At 41.6% G+C, this 15459-nt stretch overlaps 1 protein-coding gene across 1 annotated transcript; it reads right to left on the reverse strand.

Annotated features, from left to right (window-relative positions):
• Window positions 1–416: 416 nt before the first annotated feature.
• On the reverse strand, window positions 417–11446 carry CSTA (cystatin A). The gene is made up of 3 exons (XM_040250538.1): window positions 11342–11446; window positions 2068–2169; window positions 417–665 (listed from the first exon to the last, which is right to left on the reverse strand). Exons 1-3 carry the CDS (start codon window positions 11405–11407, stop codon window positions 537–539), a joined length of 297 nt encoding a protein of 98 aa, XP_040106472.1. The 5' UTR covers window positions 11408–11446; the 3' UTR covers window positions 417–536.
• Between the last annotated feature and the right edge of the window lie 4013 nt (window positions 11447–15459).

Consider the following 15459-nt stretch of genomic DNA (forward strand, 5'->3'; position numbering starts at 1 on the left):
ACTGTTTCCACTGTTTCCCCATCTATTTCCCAGGAAGTGATGGGACCAGATGCCATGATCTTCATTTTCTGAATGTTGACCTTTAAGTCAACTTTTTCACTCTCCTCTTTCACTTTCATCAAGAGGCTTTTTAGATCCTCTTCACTTTCTGCCATAAGTTGCATCATGTTATATATATAAATATTAGTTGCTCAGTTGTGTCTGACTTTTTGCGACCCCATGAACTGTAGCCCGCCAGGCTCCTCTGTCCATGGGATTCTCTAGGCAAAAATACTGGAGTGGGTTGCCATTAGGCCTCAGTAATTTTTCTAAGATTTCCAGTTGATATCAGTTTGCATGGAATTTCTTATCTCTCAAGAGATAAATTGATTTTGAGAAAGAAAAGGTAATTGTTATTATACAAAATAGACGAGAACTAGTTGAAGAGATTAATTTATTGGAAAAGGAATGCTTCTTTATTGATGCTACATTTATTATTAGCAGGAATCATTGATCAGGTGCCAGAGGAAAGAATCGACCACCTTAGGAACACGCTGCTAAAAGCCGGTCAGCTCATCATCCTTGGTTTTGTCAACTTGGTAGCCAGTAAGTGTCAAAGACTGATTTTGTTGAGGAAGGCTTTTGAATACTTTAATGTGAATATAATGATTATCACCTGTTTGTATCTGGAAGTTGAAAAAGAAAAAGGAGATTAATTTATTTGTGTGGACCCATATCAAACGAAAAATCTACAAACCTCTAAAGACTTCGCTGCAATAACCTCTTTTGGAATAGCTTTCCTGGACCATTTTTAGACCCTTGGTTCCATGGACAGAGGAGCCTGGCAGGCTATAGTCCATGGGGTCGCAAAGAGTCAGACAAAACTGAGTGACTAACACTTACATAAACCTACCACTTTATTTTATGAGAGAAAGGGCAGGCTAAAGACATGGCAAGAGGCATAGATCCTGTGCACAAATGAAATCCAGAGTTTTAAAATAATTACATTTTATTTTCAAGGCTGCACACACAGATCAAGAAAACAGGTGACAGCCTTTTCTGTGATTCTATGTTCTGACTCCCAGATTGGGATACTTTGTCACAAGGTTTGAGAAAGAAGAAGATCAGAATTGCCCTAGAAAATTTGGGATGTGTTGTTCACATATCTGTACTAGAACTTGCTTTATAAATGCCCAGAGGTAAAACTGAGCAGGGCCCAGGGATAAAACTGAGCAGGGACCAGGGATGGAGAGTCTAGTTTTCCTTCTAAAATAAAGGGATCTTCCTGGGAAATCGTTTGTATGAAGACTGAAATGGTAGTTTGGGCATGAATCTGGGACCTAGAAAACTATGATAAGAATTTCCACTTTTGTTTTTGGTTTAGACAATGAACGTTCTAAACTATTTATTTATTTATTTGGCTGCCCTGGGTCTTAGTTGCAGTAGGCAGGATCTTCGATTTTCTTTGTGACATGCAGGTTTTTCAGTTGTGGCTCGCAAACTGTTGGTTGTGGCAGATGGGATCTAGTTCCCTGACCAGGACTTGAACCTGCGCCCCCTGCACTGGGAGCACAGAGTCTCCGTCACTGGACCATCAGGAAGTCCCCATGTATTTAAATTATATTAATCAAAATGCTTATTTAAAGGGCAAGAGTGGTTTAAATTATTTTCTCAACTACTGATTCAAACCATTCCGTAAATCCATTCAGTTCTGGCACATGGAATCACAAAGCTTTGAGACAGAAAGAACTTCAAGATAGCATCTGGTCCAGCCCCACATCCTGAAGATCCCACATGAAGAAGCCATGGTTATGAGCTAAACACACTCTGAATTCTGAATCTTTTTCTTTACATCTTCTGAAAATTAAGTTAGGAATCAGTAGAAGAAAGCCTTCTAATTTCACAAGAAAAAGGGGATATAATATACCATCAAATTTGAGAGTTACCACTTGGGAAGTATCATGCTAGGTAGGTGTCCTGATTTAGGACAAGGAGAAGGAAAAAATGATAAAGTAAGGGTGACAGGGAACATCACATAAATGAAAGATGCAATATCTTTTAGTGCTAAAGTGAATGTTGAAGTCTAACCTTAATGTAGTAATTTATTCCAGCAACCACTTGAGTTTTATATTCTATAGCTGTAAATTCTTCATATGTCTCATTTGTTTTTCCTTCAAGCTGTGGTTTAACCTTAAGAAAAGAGTATGAAATAGAAGTCATATTTTTATGGCAAGACAAGAGAAATTTAAACAACAAAAAATCTTCTCTGCCCGTTGGCCTCCCTGTTCCTGGCCCACACTGTGCATTGTGTGTCTGCATTATGCATCGACCAAACCACCCCATTAGCAGGAATACCTGCTCAACCATAAAGAGCAACATTCTCTTAGCATCAACAAGACAACTCCTTCAAAGATAACTTTCCTCCTTGATCTTGTAAGGTGTCACATGACATACCATATTGCTGCTTAGATCTGGATTAAATAAACTGGCAACTAAACATCGTTTGATGCACAGCCCTTGGTCTCAAAAAACTTATATACCTGTGCCTTGACTTCTAATGAGTGGAACATTAGATGAACTTTCTGAGATGCTTTTCCTGGGTTATAATCCTCAAATTCAGCTCGAATAAAATTTCCACTTCTTTCTTAAATCAGCTGATCAATTTTTTGTCAACAAGAGGGAACAAATTCAAAGCTGTATTGAACTCCATATATGTGATTTACAAATTTGTTAAATATGTGTTTGCTGCTGCTGCTAAGTCGCTTCAGTCGTGTCCGACTCTGTGCGACCCCATAGATGGCAGCCCACCAGGCTCTGCCGTCCCTGGGATTCTCCAAGCAAGAACACTGGAGTGGGTTGCCATTTCCTTCTTCAATGCATGAAAATGAAAAGTGAAAGTGAAGTCACTCAGTCGTGTCCAACTCTCAGCCACCCCATGGACTGCAGCCTACCAGGCTCCTCTGTCCATGGGATTTTCCAGGCAGGAGTACTGGAGTGGGGTGCCATTGCCTTCTCCGAAATATGTGTTTACAAATAGTTAAATACATCTTTGAGTAATAAAAGTGGGAGATCAGTAATTCCTACTAAGTACAAAATGTTTTATTTTGAAATAATTTCAGGGACTTTCCTGGTGGTCCAGTAGTTAAGACTTTGCCTTCCAGTGAAGGGGATACAGGTTTGATCCCTGGTTGGGGATCTAAGACCCACATGCTTTGTGACAAAAAAAAACCACAATGTAAAACAGAAACAATGTTGTAACAAATTCAATAATGACTTCAACAAAAATTGTCCACATTAAAAAAAGATCTTAAAAAAAATTTCAGACTCAAATTTTCAAAAATAGTATAGCATATCTCAAGGTCCTTAATTTAATCACATCTGCAAGTCCCTTTGCCATGGAAAGTTTCAGGGATTAGAGTGTGGCCAACTTTGAAGGCCATCCTGCTGTCTACCAGAAGGGGATACAAGCTTAGATGCCAGCATTCCTGAACCAAGCATGAAAAGGCAGCTAAAGAATCTCAAATGGAATATGTAAGATTTTACTAAGTCCGTCAGTTTTCAGTACAGGGTACCCCTATACTGAATTCCTGCTCTCAGCTGGGCATGATAGTGCCCACTGTGGTTTCTCTGACTCAGTTTCTGCTAAGAGTAGAGTTCTGGTCTTCTGTCTGTGTGGAGGACTGGAAATAGCTTGTCTTTCAGGGTGGAGACTAGTGAGAGGGAAGGACCTAGGCACAGTGTAGCTGCTTCTCAGTCTTCCATCAGTTCTCCTGGTTTTAGCTGCATGCCTCACTCCTGTCTTCCCGTTGCTGATGTTGCTAGTGCTTGAGCCATTTTAGAGTTCTGCACCATGAATCTGCTTGCTTCTGGCTCAGACGTTCCCCTATGTGGCTTAGGCTCTGTCTAGATGACTGAAATCATTTTACATTGTTCATGTTTTCCATCTTCCAAAGTTTTGTTGAAAAAAAAATCCACAAACTATTGTTGCTATCTCTGAGGTGTCTGCCTGTCTCTCATTGTCTTCATGTTTGAAGATATGACTTTCCCTCCAACCCTTTCTTATCACTTAGAGGGAAAGGAAACAAGTGTGTGTGTTTGATATACCTGGTTTATTGGGAAGTTGCCTCCCTGCCCAATACTGAACATTTTATGTGCACATATGGCTTCAATCAGGCCTCCATTGCATCTAGGTTTCTCCCAAGGCCATCTGGTCCTTCTCTTCAGTGGCAAATGTTTTGAATTATTTTCTACTGATGCCTCAGTTTGGGGACCAGAACTGTTTTCAAAGACCTAGATATTTGGGGAGTTCCCTGGCAGTACAGTGGTTAGGACTTGGTGTTCTCATGGCCAGGGCCTGGGTTCAATCCCTGGTCGGGCAACGAGAGCCTGCAAGCTGCATGGCACAGCCAAAAAAAAGACCTAGACATCTGCAAATTCTTTGAGCTCTCAGACCTTTTTTGAAGGGCAAACACTTCATGGACCACCAGTCACTTCTACTGTATAGATGGGAAATCTCCAGAATAGATGGGAAAAATGTGATTGTTTTGGGGGGATGGAAAGCAGAGAAAGGAAGAAGACAAATAGTGAAGAAAAAAGACAAAGAAATGGGAAGAGACAGGGCACAGGAGAGAGAAGAGAAAAGTGGCCAATTGTGCAGAGAGAATGAGCTAGGGGAGAGTTCAGTGTCTTATCGCTTCCCCCATCTTCACCCTTTGGAGCCAATACTGGGTACCTGTCACGTTAGGAGCTGAGTTGGGAAGGGTTAATCTGGACACTAAACCCTGAATTATCTATTTAAACTTCACTTTGCAGGTGAGGAACCTGAGACTGTGAGAGAACATGACAGCTAAAGGCTGAAAAATTATTAATTATACTTAAGGTTTTAAATACCTTGAATAGTGAGTATCTGATTTATCTTTTTTTGAACCAGGTATCAGACATTTTTATTTCTTATTGTCCCAGAAACACATCCAAATCTGTAATTTGGGTCTTTCCATCGTATCTATCGGAGAAGGCAATGGCACCCCACTCCAGTACTCCTGCCTGGAAAATCCCATGGATGGAGGAGCCTGGTAGGCTGCAGTCCATGGGGTCGCTAAGAATCGGACACGACTGGGAGACTTCACTTTCACTTTTCACTTTCATGCATTGGAGAAGGAAATGGCAACCCACTCCAGTGTTCTTGCCTGGAGAATCCCAGGGATGGGGGAGCCTGGTGGGCTGCCATCTTTGGGGTCGCACAGAGTCGGACACGACTGAAGTGACTTAGCAGCAGCAGCAGCAGCAGCAGCAGCACCCTGACTGCAGGTTCACTGTACTTACAACCTGTAGCCCTGCTCCTTCTTACCAGCAAAATGGATTTGTATTGCTCTATTGTTGGATGCTTGGAGAAGGCAATGGCAACCCACTCCAGTATTCTTGCCTGGAGAATCCCAGGGACGGGGGAGCCTGGTGGGCTGCCGTCTATGGGGTCACACAGAGTCGGACACGACTGAAGTGACTTAGTAGCAGCAGCAGCAGCAGCAGCATTGTTGGATGCTATGAACCTGAATGATGGGATATCAGGTGAGGAGGAGGAAAAGGGCAGAGTAGAAAGGAACCGATTATGAAACCTTAAGTTTCAGAAGGCAGGTTGGTGTTGAAAGACCCCCTCTCCCCCAGGATGGGTGCTAGGAGAATGAAGACCAGCGGGGAATGGTGGTCCAATGTGGTAGCAAATAGACAGACCTTAAGCTGTGCATAGCTGCCCCTTACTTTCTTCAATCTGCTCTGCATGGTGGTGGTTGAGGTGCTGAAGGGAACAGTATAGGTTGGGGTCCAAGCCAGGGGAAGGATGCTATCAGGGAGGAGCAGCTGATAAAGTGCAGTCAGCCCAGAGCTGTTCAAGCTTTTCTTGTTGCTACAGAGTATGAATCTTGGTTAGCTGTTAATTCTCTGGGATATGAGGATTTCAGCCTTGCTGCACCAAAGATGCAGGAATTTCTCCTACCTTCCCCAACCTGTAATCATCCTGCAGAAACACATTTGGGCTATGCATAATTTAGGAAAAATGAATAGAAAGATTATGGTGGCAGCATGGCTAGGCCATTTTGGGGACATTTTAGAGAGTAACTAAGGAGAGTTTGGGTAGCAGCATGAAAGCACAGTGGGGCTGGTGAAAGGTGACTTGTGGACATTTGTTGCCTATGTTTTGAGGGCCAGAGAAGTATGGGGCAAGGCAACCAGCATACATGAAATAATGGCACCTGCCTTAAGAAAGGAGGACAAAGTCTTAGACCAGAGAGAGGCACACAGTCAGCAAGGAAAAGTAAATCAGACGGTTCTCACACCAGATGGCTGCAATCTTCCAAGAGAAAGAACTGAAATGCCATCTGGTCAGGCCATAGGGATTGGAAGGACTGAGAACCTGAGGAGAGAGAGGGTCCAGTTCCACCCCTGTAGGGTTTCTAGAAAAGAACCCATAGGATGTGACTGGAAGGCTAGCTGGCAGCCCCAGGGCCCTGCAGCCGTTGTTCACTGGTGTGAATTCGGAGATTTGTAAAGGGTGAGTTTTCTGTGATTCTACATCTTTCTTGAGCAAAGTTCCCTGAAGCTGGAGTAGAAGCTGAGAAGGAAGTGGTGGCAGTGGGAGTGACCTCTGACTGAGGACTGGAATGAATGCTCATGGGGTCATGGAAATCAGGGTGGAGGAGGGGAGGAAGCCACCCATGATGGGTCCAGCTGGGTGAGCGATCGAGTGGGCTGAGGCATGCGCTGATGCAGATGGGAGGTGAGTGCCTGAGGGACTCTGGTGTGGCCGAATTGCAGCTTCTCTGTACGTGGGGGCAATGGAAGAGCTGATTGATGAGGAGGCTGTGATCAGAGAGGAGAGCACATTTGTGGGTGAGTAAGAGCCACAGCATGCTAAGCTCCCGGGTGTGTCCACAATGGTGTGCAGATGGGGTGTTTGTCTGTTGTTTTTGTTGCAGGTTTTGTGTGGTGTCCTGGCAGACAAAAGTTATGATCTGTGGGTATGCCAGGAATGGTGTTCAGCAGCCAGGTTTGACTCAGGGGTGTGTGTGCACGTGTGTATGTTTTGTGTGTATGCATCTGCAGCTGTGTAATAATAGCTCTTATTTCTAAAAATAAAAATTATTGCTACATTTCTTTCCTGTATATAAACATACTCAGAATTCTCATCCAGTGATTTTTCACATATGACATAAGATAATGGATCAGCCAAAATGATCCAGAGGCTCTTGCCAGTGGGCCCTTCATTTGATCCTTAATTATATATATTAAGTATTTACATACTAATTAATCACACATATTAATAATTTACATCTTAAGTAATTAATTACACATATAAACACACACATTCAGGGGTGGGGCCATGTTTGAGTCTTTGTTTCCTTGTGTGTATCCCTTTTCTCCAATTTATTTTACAAATTTCCCTGAGGATAGGACCAGGTTTATGTCCCTCCTCTTTCTACAGCAATTCATTCAGTACTTTGTACATAATTGATTTTCTCTTTTTTAAAAAATTTTAATTTTGGCCACACAATGCAACTTGTGGGATCTTAGTTACCCAACCAGAGATTGAACTCAAGCCCTTAGCATTGGGAATGCTGAGTCCTAACCACTGGATCACCAAGGAATTCCCAAATCAATGTTTTCTGAATGAAGAAACCAGGGTTGTTTTCCCTCATAATAGCTTGTCTCCCCAGATAGGAAAGAAGATAGAGAGAATATTGAAGGAGGGGCTTTATTCCTCTGTACTCTGGAGAAGGAAATGGCAACCCACTCCAGTACTCTTGCCCAGAAAATTCCATGGGTGGGGGAGCCTGGTAGGCTATAGTCCGTGGGGTCACAAAGACTCAGACACAACTGAGTGACTTTACTTTCTTTCTTTCTATAGTTCTTTTTGGAGAAGGAAATGGCAACCCACTCCAGTGTTCTTGCCTGGAGAATCCCATGAACAGAGGAGCCCGGTGGGGCTAAATCTATGGGGTTGCAAAGAGTCAGACACCACTAAGCAACTAACACACACTCTGGACCCAAGTACCATTAACAGCCTTTAATACCTGATACCACTCATTACCATCCACTCTCTCTTATCTTCAGAACAGAGAAAGTCCTTTCTTCTGCCTTCAAAAATGTTTAAGACTTCTCAATTCCAAGCCCTTTGTTTGGCTTTCTTCTCTTTCTGATCCAATCTCTCTTTCATTCTGATGTCAAATTCCTTGAACCTGTGGTCATCATTTTTCTTTGATGCTTTCCCCTTTATGTGTGATGACCTCCCTCTCCCCTCTTTGCCTCCCCAATGGGTGCTTCCTCCAGCTCGAATCCCACTGAGAAGCTCTCTGATAAAAACAGGGAAAGCTGATAAACTTCATTTCCTCCAAGTATATCTGATTTTAATAGGTGAATTTTTAAACTAGAAACACATTAAAACATCAAAGGAATAAGACTTCAAGGTAAATGACAGGTAAGTGGAGGTCTTCCCTGGGACCCCATCAAATCACATTAAGTATGTGATTACCTACACATACCCATTCCCCTGGCCCTGCCCAGGAACCTAAATAATTCTATAATCTTGGAGAAGATGTTGATTAAATTTCCTCACCTAAAAACTGGTTGGAGTAATATCTGCCTCTTGGGTTTTTTTTTTTTTGTGGGGGAATGAATGATATAACTGAAGTGAAAGTGCCTCCTAAACTCTAAAATGTTTTCTAAGCTGAATATCCCTCAATATTCCAGCCCTTAAATGGGAATTGTCACCTAAGGCTATCTCCTGTGAGCCAGGGAAAGTGAAAGTGAAGTTGCTCAGTCATGCCCAACTCTTTGCGACCCCATGGATAATAGCCTTCACCAAGCTCCTCCGTCCATGGGATTTTCAAGGCAAGAGTACTGGAGTGGGTTGCCATTTCCTTCTCCAGGGAATCTTCCCAACCCAGGGATCGAACCCAGGTCTCTCACATTGTAGACAGACGCTTTACCTTCTGAGCCACCAGGGAAGTCTGTGAGTCAGGGAAGACAAGTGATAATTGGGAGTTTAGTACTGGAGGAACAGAGCTGCTATGCAGGAATTATTCACCTGAAAGTAAGAATGCTTGACCAGTAATCTCTAAAGTTTTTCCTGGTTCCAAACCTATGATTATGAAAAAGCACTTAACTGGAGAATGTTTTATATTATGCTCTAGATATCTTGACTTCCCTAAATGAGTTGTAAACTTCCTGAGGGGAGGGGCTGTATCTTATAGTCCTTATGGATCTTCTATAACATTTAACACAATGCTGGACACCTGAGAGACATTCAAGAAATGATCCATTGATACTCATTTCTCATATTGATTTAGAGGGAAGCTGGCTGCTTGCACAGGGAAGGCAAGTTTGCAACATTGTCTCCTCCCAGTGTATTCCCCTCACTCCACAAGCCTCATCATGTGGCGGCCATAAATCTGGAGATAGGCTAGCTTCTTGATTAGATGGTTATTAACCTCTTTGAATCTTAGTTTCATTATCTAAAAAAACTGATGTGATGTCTTCCCTCCTTGCCCCAGGGATTATAAAAATCAAATGAGAGGCTGAATGGAGGACAAGGCTATCAAAACCGCAAAATATCTTTGTGGGCTGATGTAGCTACTTAATAACTAACTCTTATTCTACCTCTCTGACAGAGTTGAAGCCCAAGGTGAGCAGGAAGAAACACACTTTCAACTTAATTTATATATTTAAGGTTTGGCTTACTGATAGATATTATTAATAATGCAAGGCCTTCTTATAAGTTGTTACTTAAAAAAATTATACTTGCAAACCAAGATAGGCTTTATAAAAATCATTATAATTTTCGGCACCTTCTATCTTCTATATTTCAAATATCTGTTATTCCCAACCCCGTTACAGCTCTGGTCCCTGAAGAGTCTCAGGAATTTTCCCAGGACAGTAATGATCTCAAGCAAAAATTGGAAGTAAATAATTGTGATGCCTCACTTATCCACGTTCACTTCCGAGTCATTTCTTTTTTCACCTGTGCTTCGCTGCATGCAGGATCTTAGTTCTCTGATGAGGGATCAAACCCATGACCCCTGCATTGGAAGCATGGAGTCTTAACCACTGGACCACCAAGGAATTCCCTCCAAGCCTTTTTTATGAGTTGCAAGGCAAGTGATGTTATTTTCACTTCACAGAAGAAATTGAGAGTCCTTTGCTGCCCTCTGATTTTAGAAAGCCCATCTCCTGTCAGTTTCTCATATTTCTAGTCCTGCAGCCAAGTGAGGTCATGGACCACAGTCTGGGCATCACCAGAGCTGACTAGAAATACAGAACCCCAGGCCTACCCTAGACCTACTGAGTCAGAATCTGATCTTTTAACAAGACTTCCAAGTGATCTGTGTGCCCATTGAAGTTTAAGAACACTGACAAAATAGGGATTCCAGTGAAGGCATTAATGACTTAATATTATCTTCTTCAAGATAGGATAAGTGAGAAGGTATTTACTATTTTAAAAGAACAGTTGAAAGGAAAATACTTAGCCCCACAGAATGAGTGATAAAATTCCAGGCAAAAGAGACCTTCTCTGTGCTCTAACATAGAGAATCCCATCTCTTCCACTTACACATGAAGCTATTCTTTGCCATTGTCATAGAATGAAAGGGCAGGAAGGAATGACATAGGAAATAGGGCAATAATTTATAAATCTAAAATAGTAATTTATATATTTTTTATTTTCATAAAAATGCAATACAATTTTTATTTGATAGGTGGTAACAAATCAGACAACACTTAGAAAAATATATTAACCTGCTAAACACATTGAGTTCTATTTTCACCATAATCAATTTTGAAATCACCATAGACTATATCACTTCTCTGTTAGTGTAATCTCCCAAATACTAAAACATTGTCCATTGAGACAAACTTGTAGGAAGTTTGTAAGTGGGTCATTTTTATGATTTATTCTACATTTAACTCATAAAAATTTTTTTCCTATAGTGCATTTAAAGTCTAGTCCATCGATAGTTAACAGCCTCAGACTTTAATTACATGTTGGCTACACTTGGTGAGAAAAGACAAATTTCATCAGAAGCCGAATTAGTAATCCTAGAATCATACATTGTAAGAGCTTTAGCGATGATCCCGTAAAAGGTCTTCTTTTACAAATGGGGAACCTAAGGCTCAGAGAAGGGATGTGACTTGCTCAAGATCACTCTCAGTTAGGATTATCAGAGATTTCATCTGAAAAAATTTTCAGCAGGAAGTCCAAACAAAACCACTCATTTCCCCACTTTCCAGTTTTCCTGTTCACCGACACATTTAGCCCAGGGCCAACCTAGAAACCACGATTTGGGATCAAACCTTTCCTTGGGCTGCATTCACTTACCGTGTTAGCAATCTCCTGGATTTCTGGAGTGGCAGGTTTGGCTTCAGTTAAACCTCCAGGGATCATTTTGGCTAATTGTGTCTTTTCTGGGCAGGATGCTGGTGCTGAAGTGGTCAGGTAAGGGTGGAGATTCTGGTTTTTAAAGAGGCTGTTGTTCACAAGCTCCGCCTATAGAATGTTTTGTTTTCCTCAGAGAGAAAGAAGCGCAGGGAAAATGAGTATGCCTTGAAGTAAGACTTCTTGCTTCCTCAGTGGAAAACACTAACAGGACTTGGGAAGAACGAGGGGCCGGAGAGGAGTGAATGGGTGTGTACAAGGTGTGGTGTTGGAACAAGAGTCAAACTTCTTTGTGTTCTCTTTGACAATGGTTTCATCCTGTTGCCTCTGAAGTATGAAATCCGAAACCACAACCAGAGCTTCCCAGTGTTTAAAACCTCTAACAAAACTTTATTTTTTCAAGGAATACTTTTTAAAAATGTCAAGGCCGATTGTTTAAAATGGACTTAACTTTATTAAAAAAAAAATAAAAGATCTATCTTGAGAATCTTGGCTGGATATTTGTATTTTACCTGTTTTTAAATTTCTAGAACTGCTTAAAATACAGAAAAACACAAAGGATAAAACAACAAACACCTTTATTTCTATCATCCAGAATTAAAACTTTTAACATTCGGTCATATTGCTTCCCATCTGGTTTTTTTTTTTTTTTTTTTTGGTAGCAGTTTTCAAGAAATAAACTATCACAATTTGCCACTCCCTCACCCCCAGTCTTGCCCTCCGCACAGGTAAACTGCATTGTGAGTTTGGTATCCTTCTAGCCCATTTAAAAAATACTTTCATTTAGTGTGTTTTAAAAAATCTGCTTAAATTTTATACTGAATGTATGCTCTGTATTATCCCTTTTTTCTATTCAAGATGTTTTTTAGTCATTCCATGTTGATACTGGTGACTCTTACCTGATCTCCCCAGTAGTCAGCCATGGGGAAAGCAGCATAACCTGTTCTCTTTCTAGAGCTTATGCTCTGTTACTCTCAGATTCCCACTTGATTCTCAATAATTGCTTTTAGAAGCAGAAACTTCCTCAAAGCACAGGTTGCTCTTGTCCTACTATCTGTCCTAGGCATTTTTAAGGTAAAATGAATGCTTGTTATTGACAGGAGAAGAGTCACATAAGGAAGTGAAGAAAAACACAACAATTAATATCTCACAGTTAATTAAATGCACATTTATTTAAATTTTATTTACCTTGTTTAATAGGCAGTGATGGTCTCAAAAATCTTTCTCTTCATCAGATGTTTGATCCCCTTGTAAATCTTTGGGTTTTTGAGCTTGAACATGGAGCTTTACTCCATCAGTAACATGATTTTTCTGTAGTAGTGCGTTGTGAAGCTCTTTTTCTGAAGAAAATTGAATCCAATCCATACTTCTGTGAAAGCCAATCTCTTTGTCAAAGGGTACAGTGCACTTTCCCACATAGCCAAATTGTACAAAGTGTCCTCTCAGCTCACTCAAGTGGTCTAGGGAATTTTTCTGACAAATGCAATGGACCAGCTGATGTTCAATGTTTGTTGGCAGCTCCATAGCTTCCCTCGCTGCCAGGACACCATTTCAGGTTAATATGCATTTATTTTCAAGTACCTTTAAGAGAGTATTATTGGATTGGGGGATATCAATTATTCAGGCTATTTTTACAGAACTTGACATACTCATAAGTTCTGTATTTCTTGTCTTCCACAGGAATTATCTTTTATGGGAAATTTCCCTTGGTGGGGGCTGGGTTTTGGGTGGTTGCCTCTACTAGGCCACAGAGGGTATATAGTCCCCAGACAAGGTCTTATTTTACTCTAGGCTTAGGACTCTTAACTCATGAGGATATTGAGAATTTGGGCTTATCTCCGGCTTTTGGTACAGGCCTGGGACTCTGGGCTTCCTCGGCTAATTCTGTCCCACCCACGGTTGGGGTGGATGTGTGGATCCATCACTTACTATACACCCCATCATTTCCACTCCTAGGTATTGACTAAAAGGAGTGAAAACATATGCCCACACAAGACCTGTGTACAGTGTTCACAGCTGCATTATTCATAGTAGTTCAAAACTGAAATGACTCAAATGTTCATCAACTGGTGAAGAGATTTAAGAAACTGTAGAGATTATCCAGCCTCATGGTCGCATGAGACACTCGCTTTGTCTCTCTGCTTCAATTTCCAACCAGTAAAACATCTGTAACTGAACAAATCTTCTCTTTTCCAGCACAACAGGATGCCAGAGAGTCCCATACATCTGTACATCTAAAAGTGGGTGGACTGAAGTAGATAGAGGAGGTAGGGCTGAGGGAACAGTGGAAGCAGTGTCTGCCATCCCAGACTCCTGGCTGCAAATGGCTGGGCCCATTGCCCCAGAAAAGCCAGGAGGAGCAGGGGAGGGGGCCACAGGTCTGTGGCCTCCAGACTCCAGCAGTGCTCACAGCCACAGGGAGCTGCGAGCTCACCTGTGAGTTCAGGGGAGCCACAGCAGCAGCAGTGGGGCCTCTAACCCTGTCCCTCCAGCCATGGAGGTACCTGCAAGTCCAGATCCCTGCCTACACTCTGCCACCCCTGAACTTCAACCCCCAGAGTGCCTGAGACCCTGGCTCCCCCCACCCCCTGTCCCCCTGCAGTGGTGAAGCCTACAACCCAGGAAACCCCAGACAAGGTTGAGGCACCAGCCACCCTGGAGCCCCAGGCGGCTGCTCTTGTTGCAGAGCACAGGCTCTAGGGGGCTCGAGGTTTCACTAGTTGCAGCTCACAGGCTTTAGAGCACAGCCTCAGTATTTGTGCACAGGGGCTTATGCATCCCCGTGGTGCATGGGATCTTCCCGGACCAGGGATTGAACTCACGTCCCCTGAACTGGCAGGCAGATCCTTAACCACTGGACCACCAGGAAAGCCCTTAACATTTTTCCTTAGGAAAGAATATGCAAACAAGAGAAGCCACTGCAACGAGAAGCCTGTGCACCACAAGTAGAGAGTAGCCCCCACTCACCACAACCAGAGAAAAGCCTCTGTACAGCAGTGAAGACCCAGCACTGCCAAAAATTAAATTAATTAATTAAAAATATTTTTCAGCTCCTTCTTAAGGTATAACAACTAGCAAATAAAATTGTAAGATATTTAAAGCATACATTGTGATGATTTTGTGTATGTGTACCTTGTGTAAGGATGGCAGTGTGGGGTTAATTAATACATTCATCAACTCACATATTTACCTTTTTTGGATGAGGGTAGTGAAAAACTTCAGTCTACTTTCTTAAAAATTTTCAATTATACAATACAGAATTCTCAACAATAGTCACAATATTGCTCATGGGTCTTCATGCCTAGTCATCTCGTAACTGACAGCCCATACCCTTTCAGCAGCCTCTCCTTGTTTCTCGCATTCCCAGCTTCTGGCAACTACACTCCATTCTCTGTTTCTATGAGTTCAATCTTTTCCCCTTAGATCCCACATATAGGTGATATCATATGGTATTTGTCTTTTTCTGTTTGACTTTATTTCATGTAGTAAAATGATTTTTACATTCATCCATGTTATCACAAACGGCAGAATTTCCTTCTTTTTAAAGGCTGAATAATGTTCCATTATATATATCTTTATCTATATCATCTATCTCATATTATCTCATGTCATCTATCTATATTATCTCTCATATATATATATAATATATTATAGGTAATATATTATCTATTATCTTTATCTATTCATCTGTTGGTGAACACTTAGATTGTGACAATACCATGGTTGCTGTGAATAATGCTGCAATAAATATGGGAGTATGGATGTCTCGTCCAGACAGTGATTTCATTTCCTTTGACTATATACCCTGAAGTGGACTTATGTATGTATATATAATACTGTAATAAACATGGGGATGTAGGTATCTTTTCAACACAGTGATTTTGTTTTCTTCAGAAAAGCCTAGAAGTGGAATTGCTGGATCATATGAATTGGAATTCAAGAATAAATCTTTTAGCAACCTGAAGCTTTTCTCACTTCAAAAGGGATTGCAGCATCAGTCATCTTCTCCTTCTTCTCTGCAGGACAAAGGAACTGATTTCACCAACCCCAAAGGCTTTTCG

This window comes from Oryx dammah, unplaced genomic scaffold (genome assembly GCF_014754425.2).
Source record: "Oryx dammah isolate SB20612 unplaced genomic scaffold, SCBI_Odam_1.1 HiC_scaffold_2, whole genome shotgun sequence".
Classification (NCBI taxonomy): Eukaryota; Metazoa; Chordata; class Mammalia; order Artiodactyla; family Bovidae; genus Oryx; species Oryx dammah.

Excerpts from the sequence above, each read along its gene's own strand:
- CSTA (XM_040250538.1), bottom strand. The coding sequence starts at position 11,407 with ATGATCCCTGGAGGTTTAACTGAAGCCAAACCTGCCACTCCAGAAATC. Across the intron at positions 2,170-11,341 it reads TCCAGGAGATTGCTAACACG|GTTAAACCACAGCTTGAAGG; the intron begins GTAAGTGAATGC and ends TCTTTTCTTAAG. Across the intron at positions 666-2,067 it reads GAATAAATTACTACATTAAG|ATACAAACAGGTGATAATCA; the intron begins GTTAGACTTCAA and ends TTCAACTTCCAG.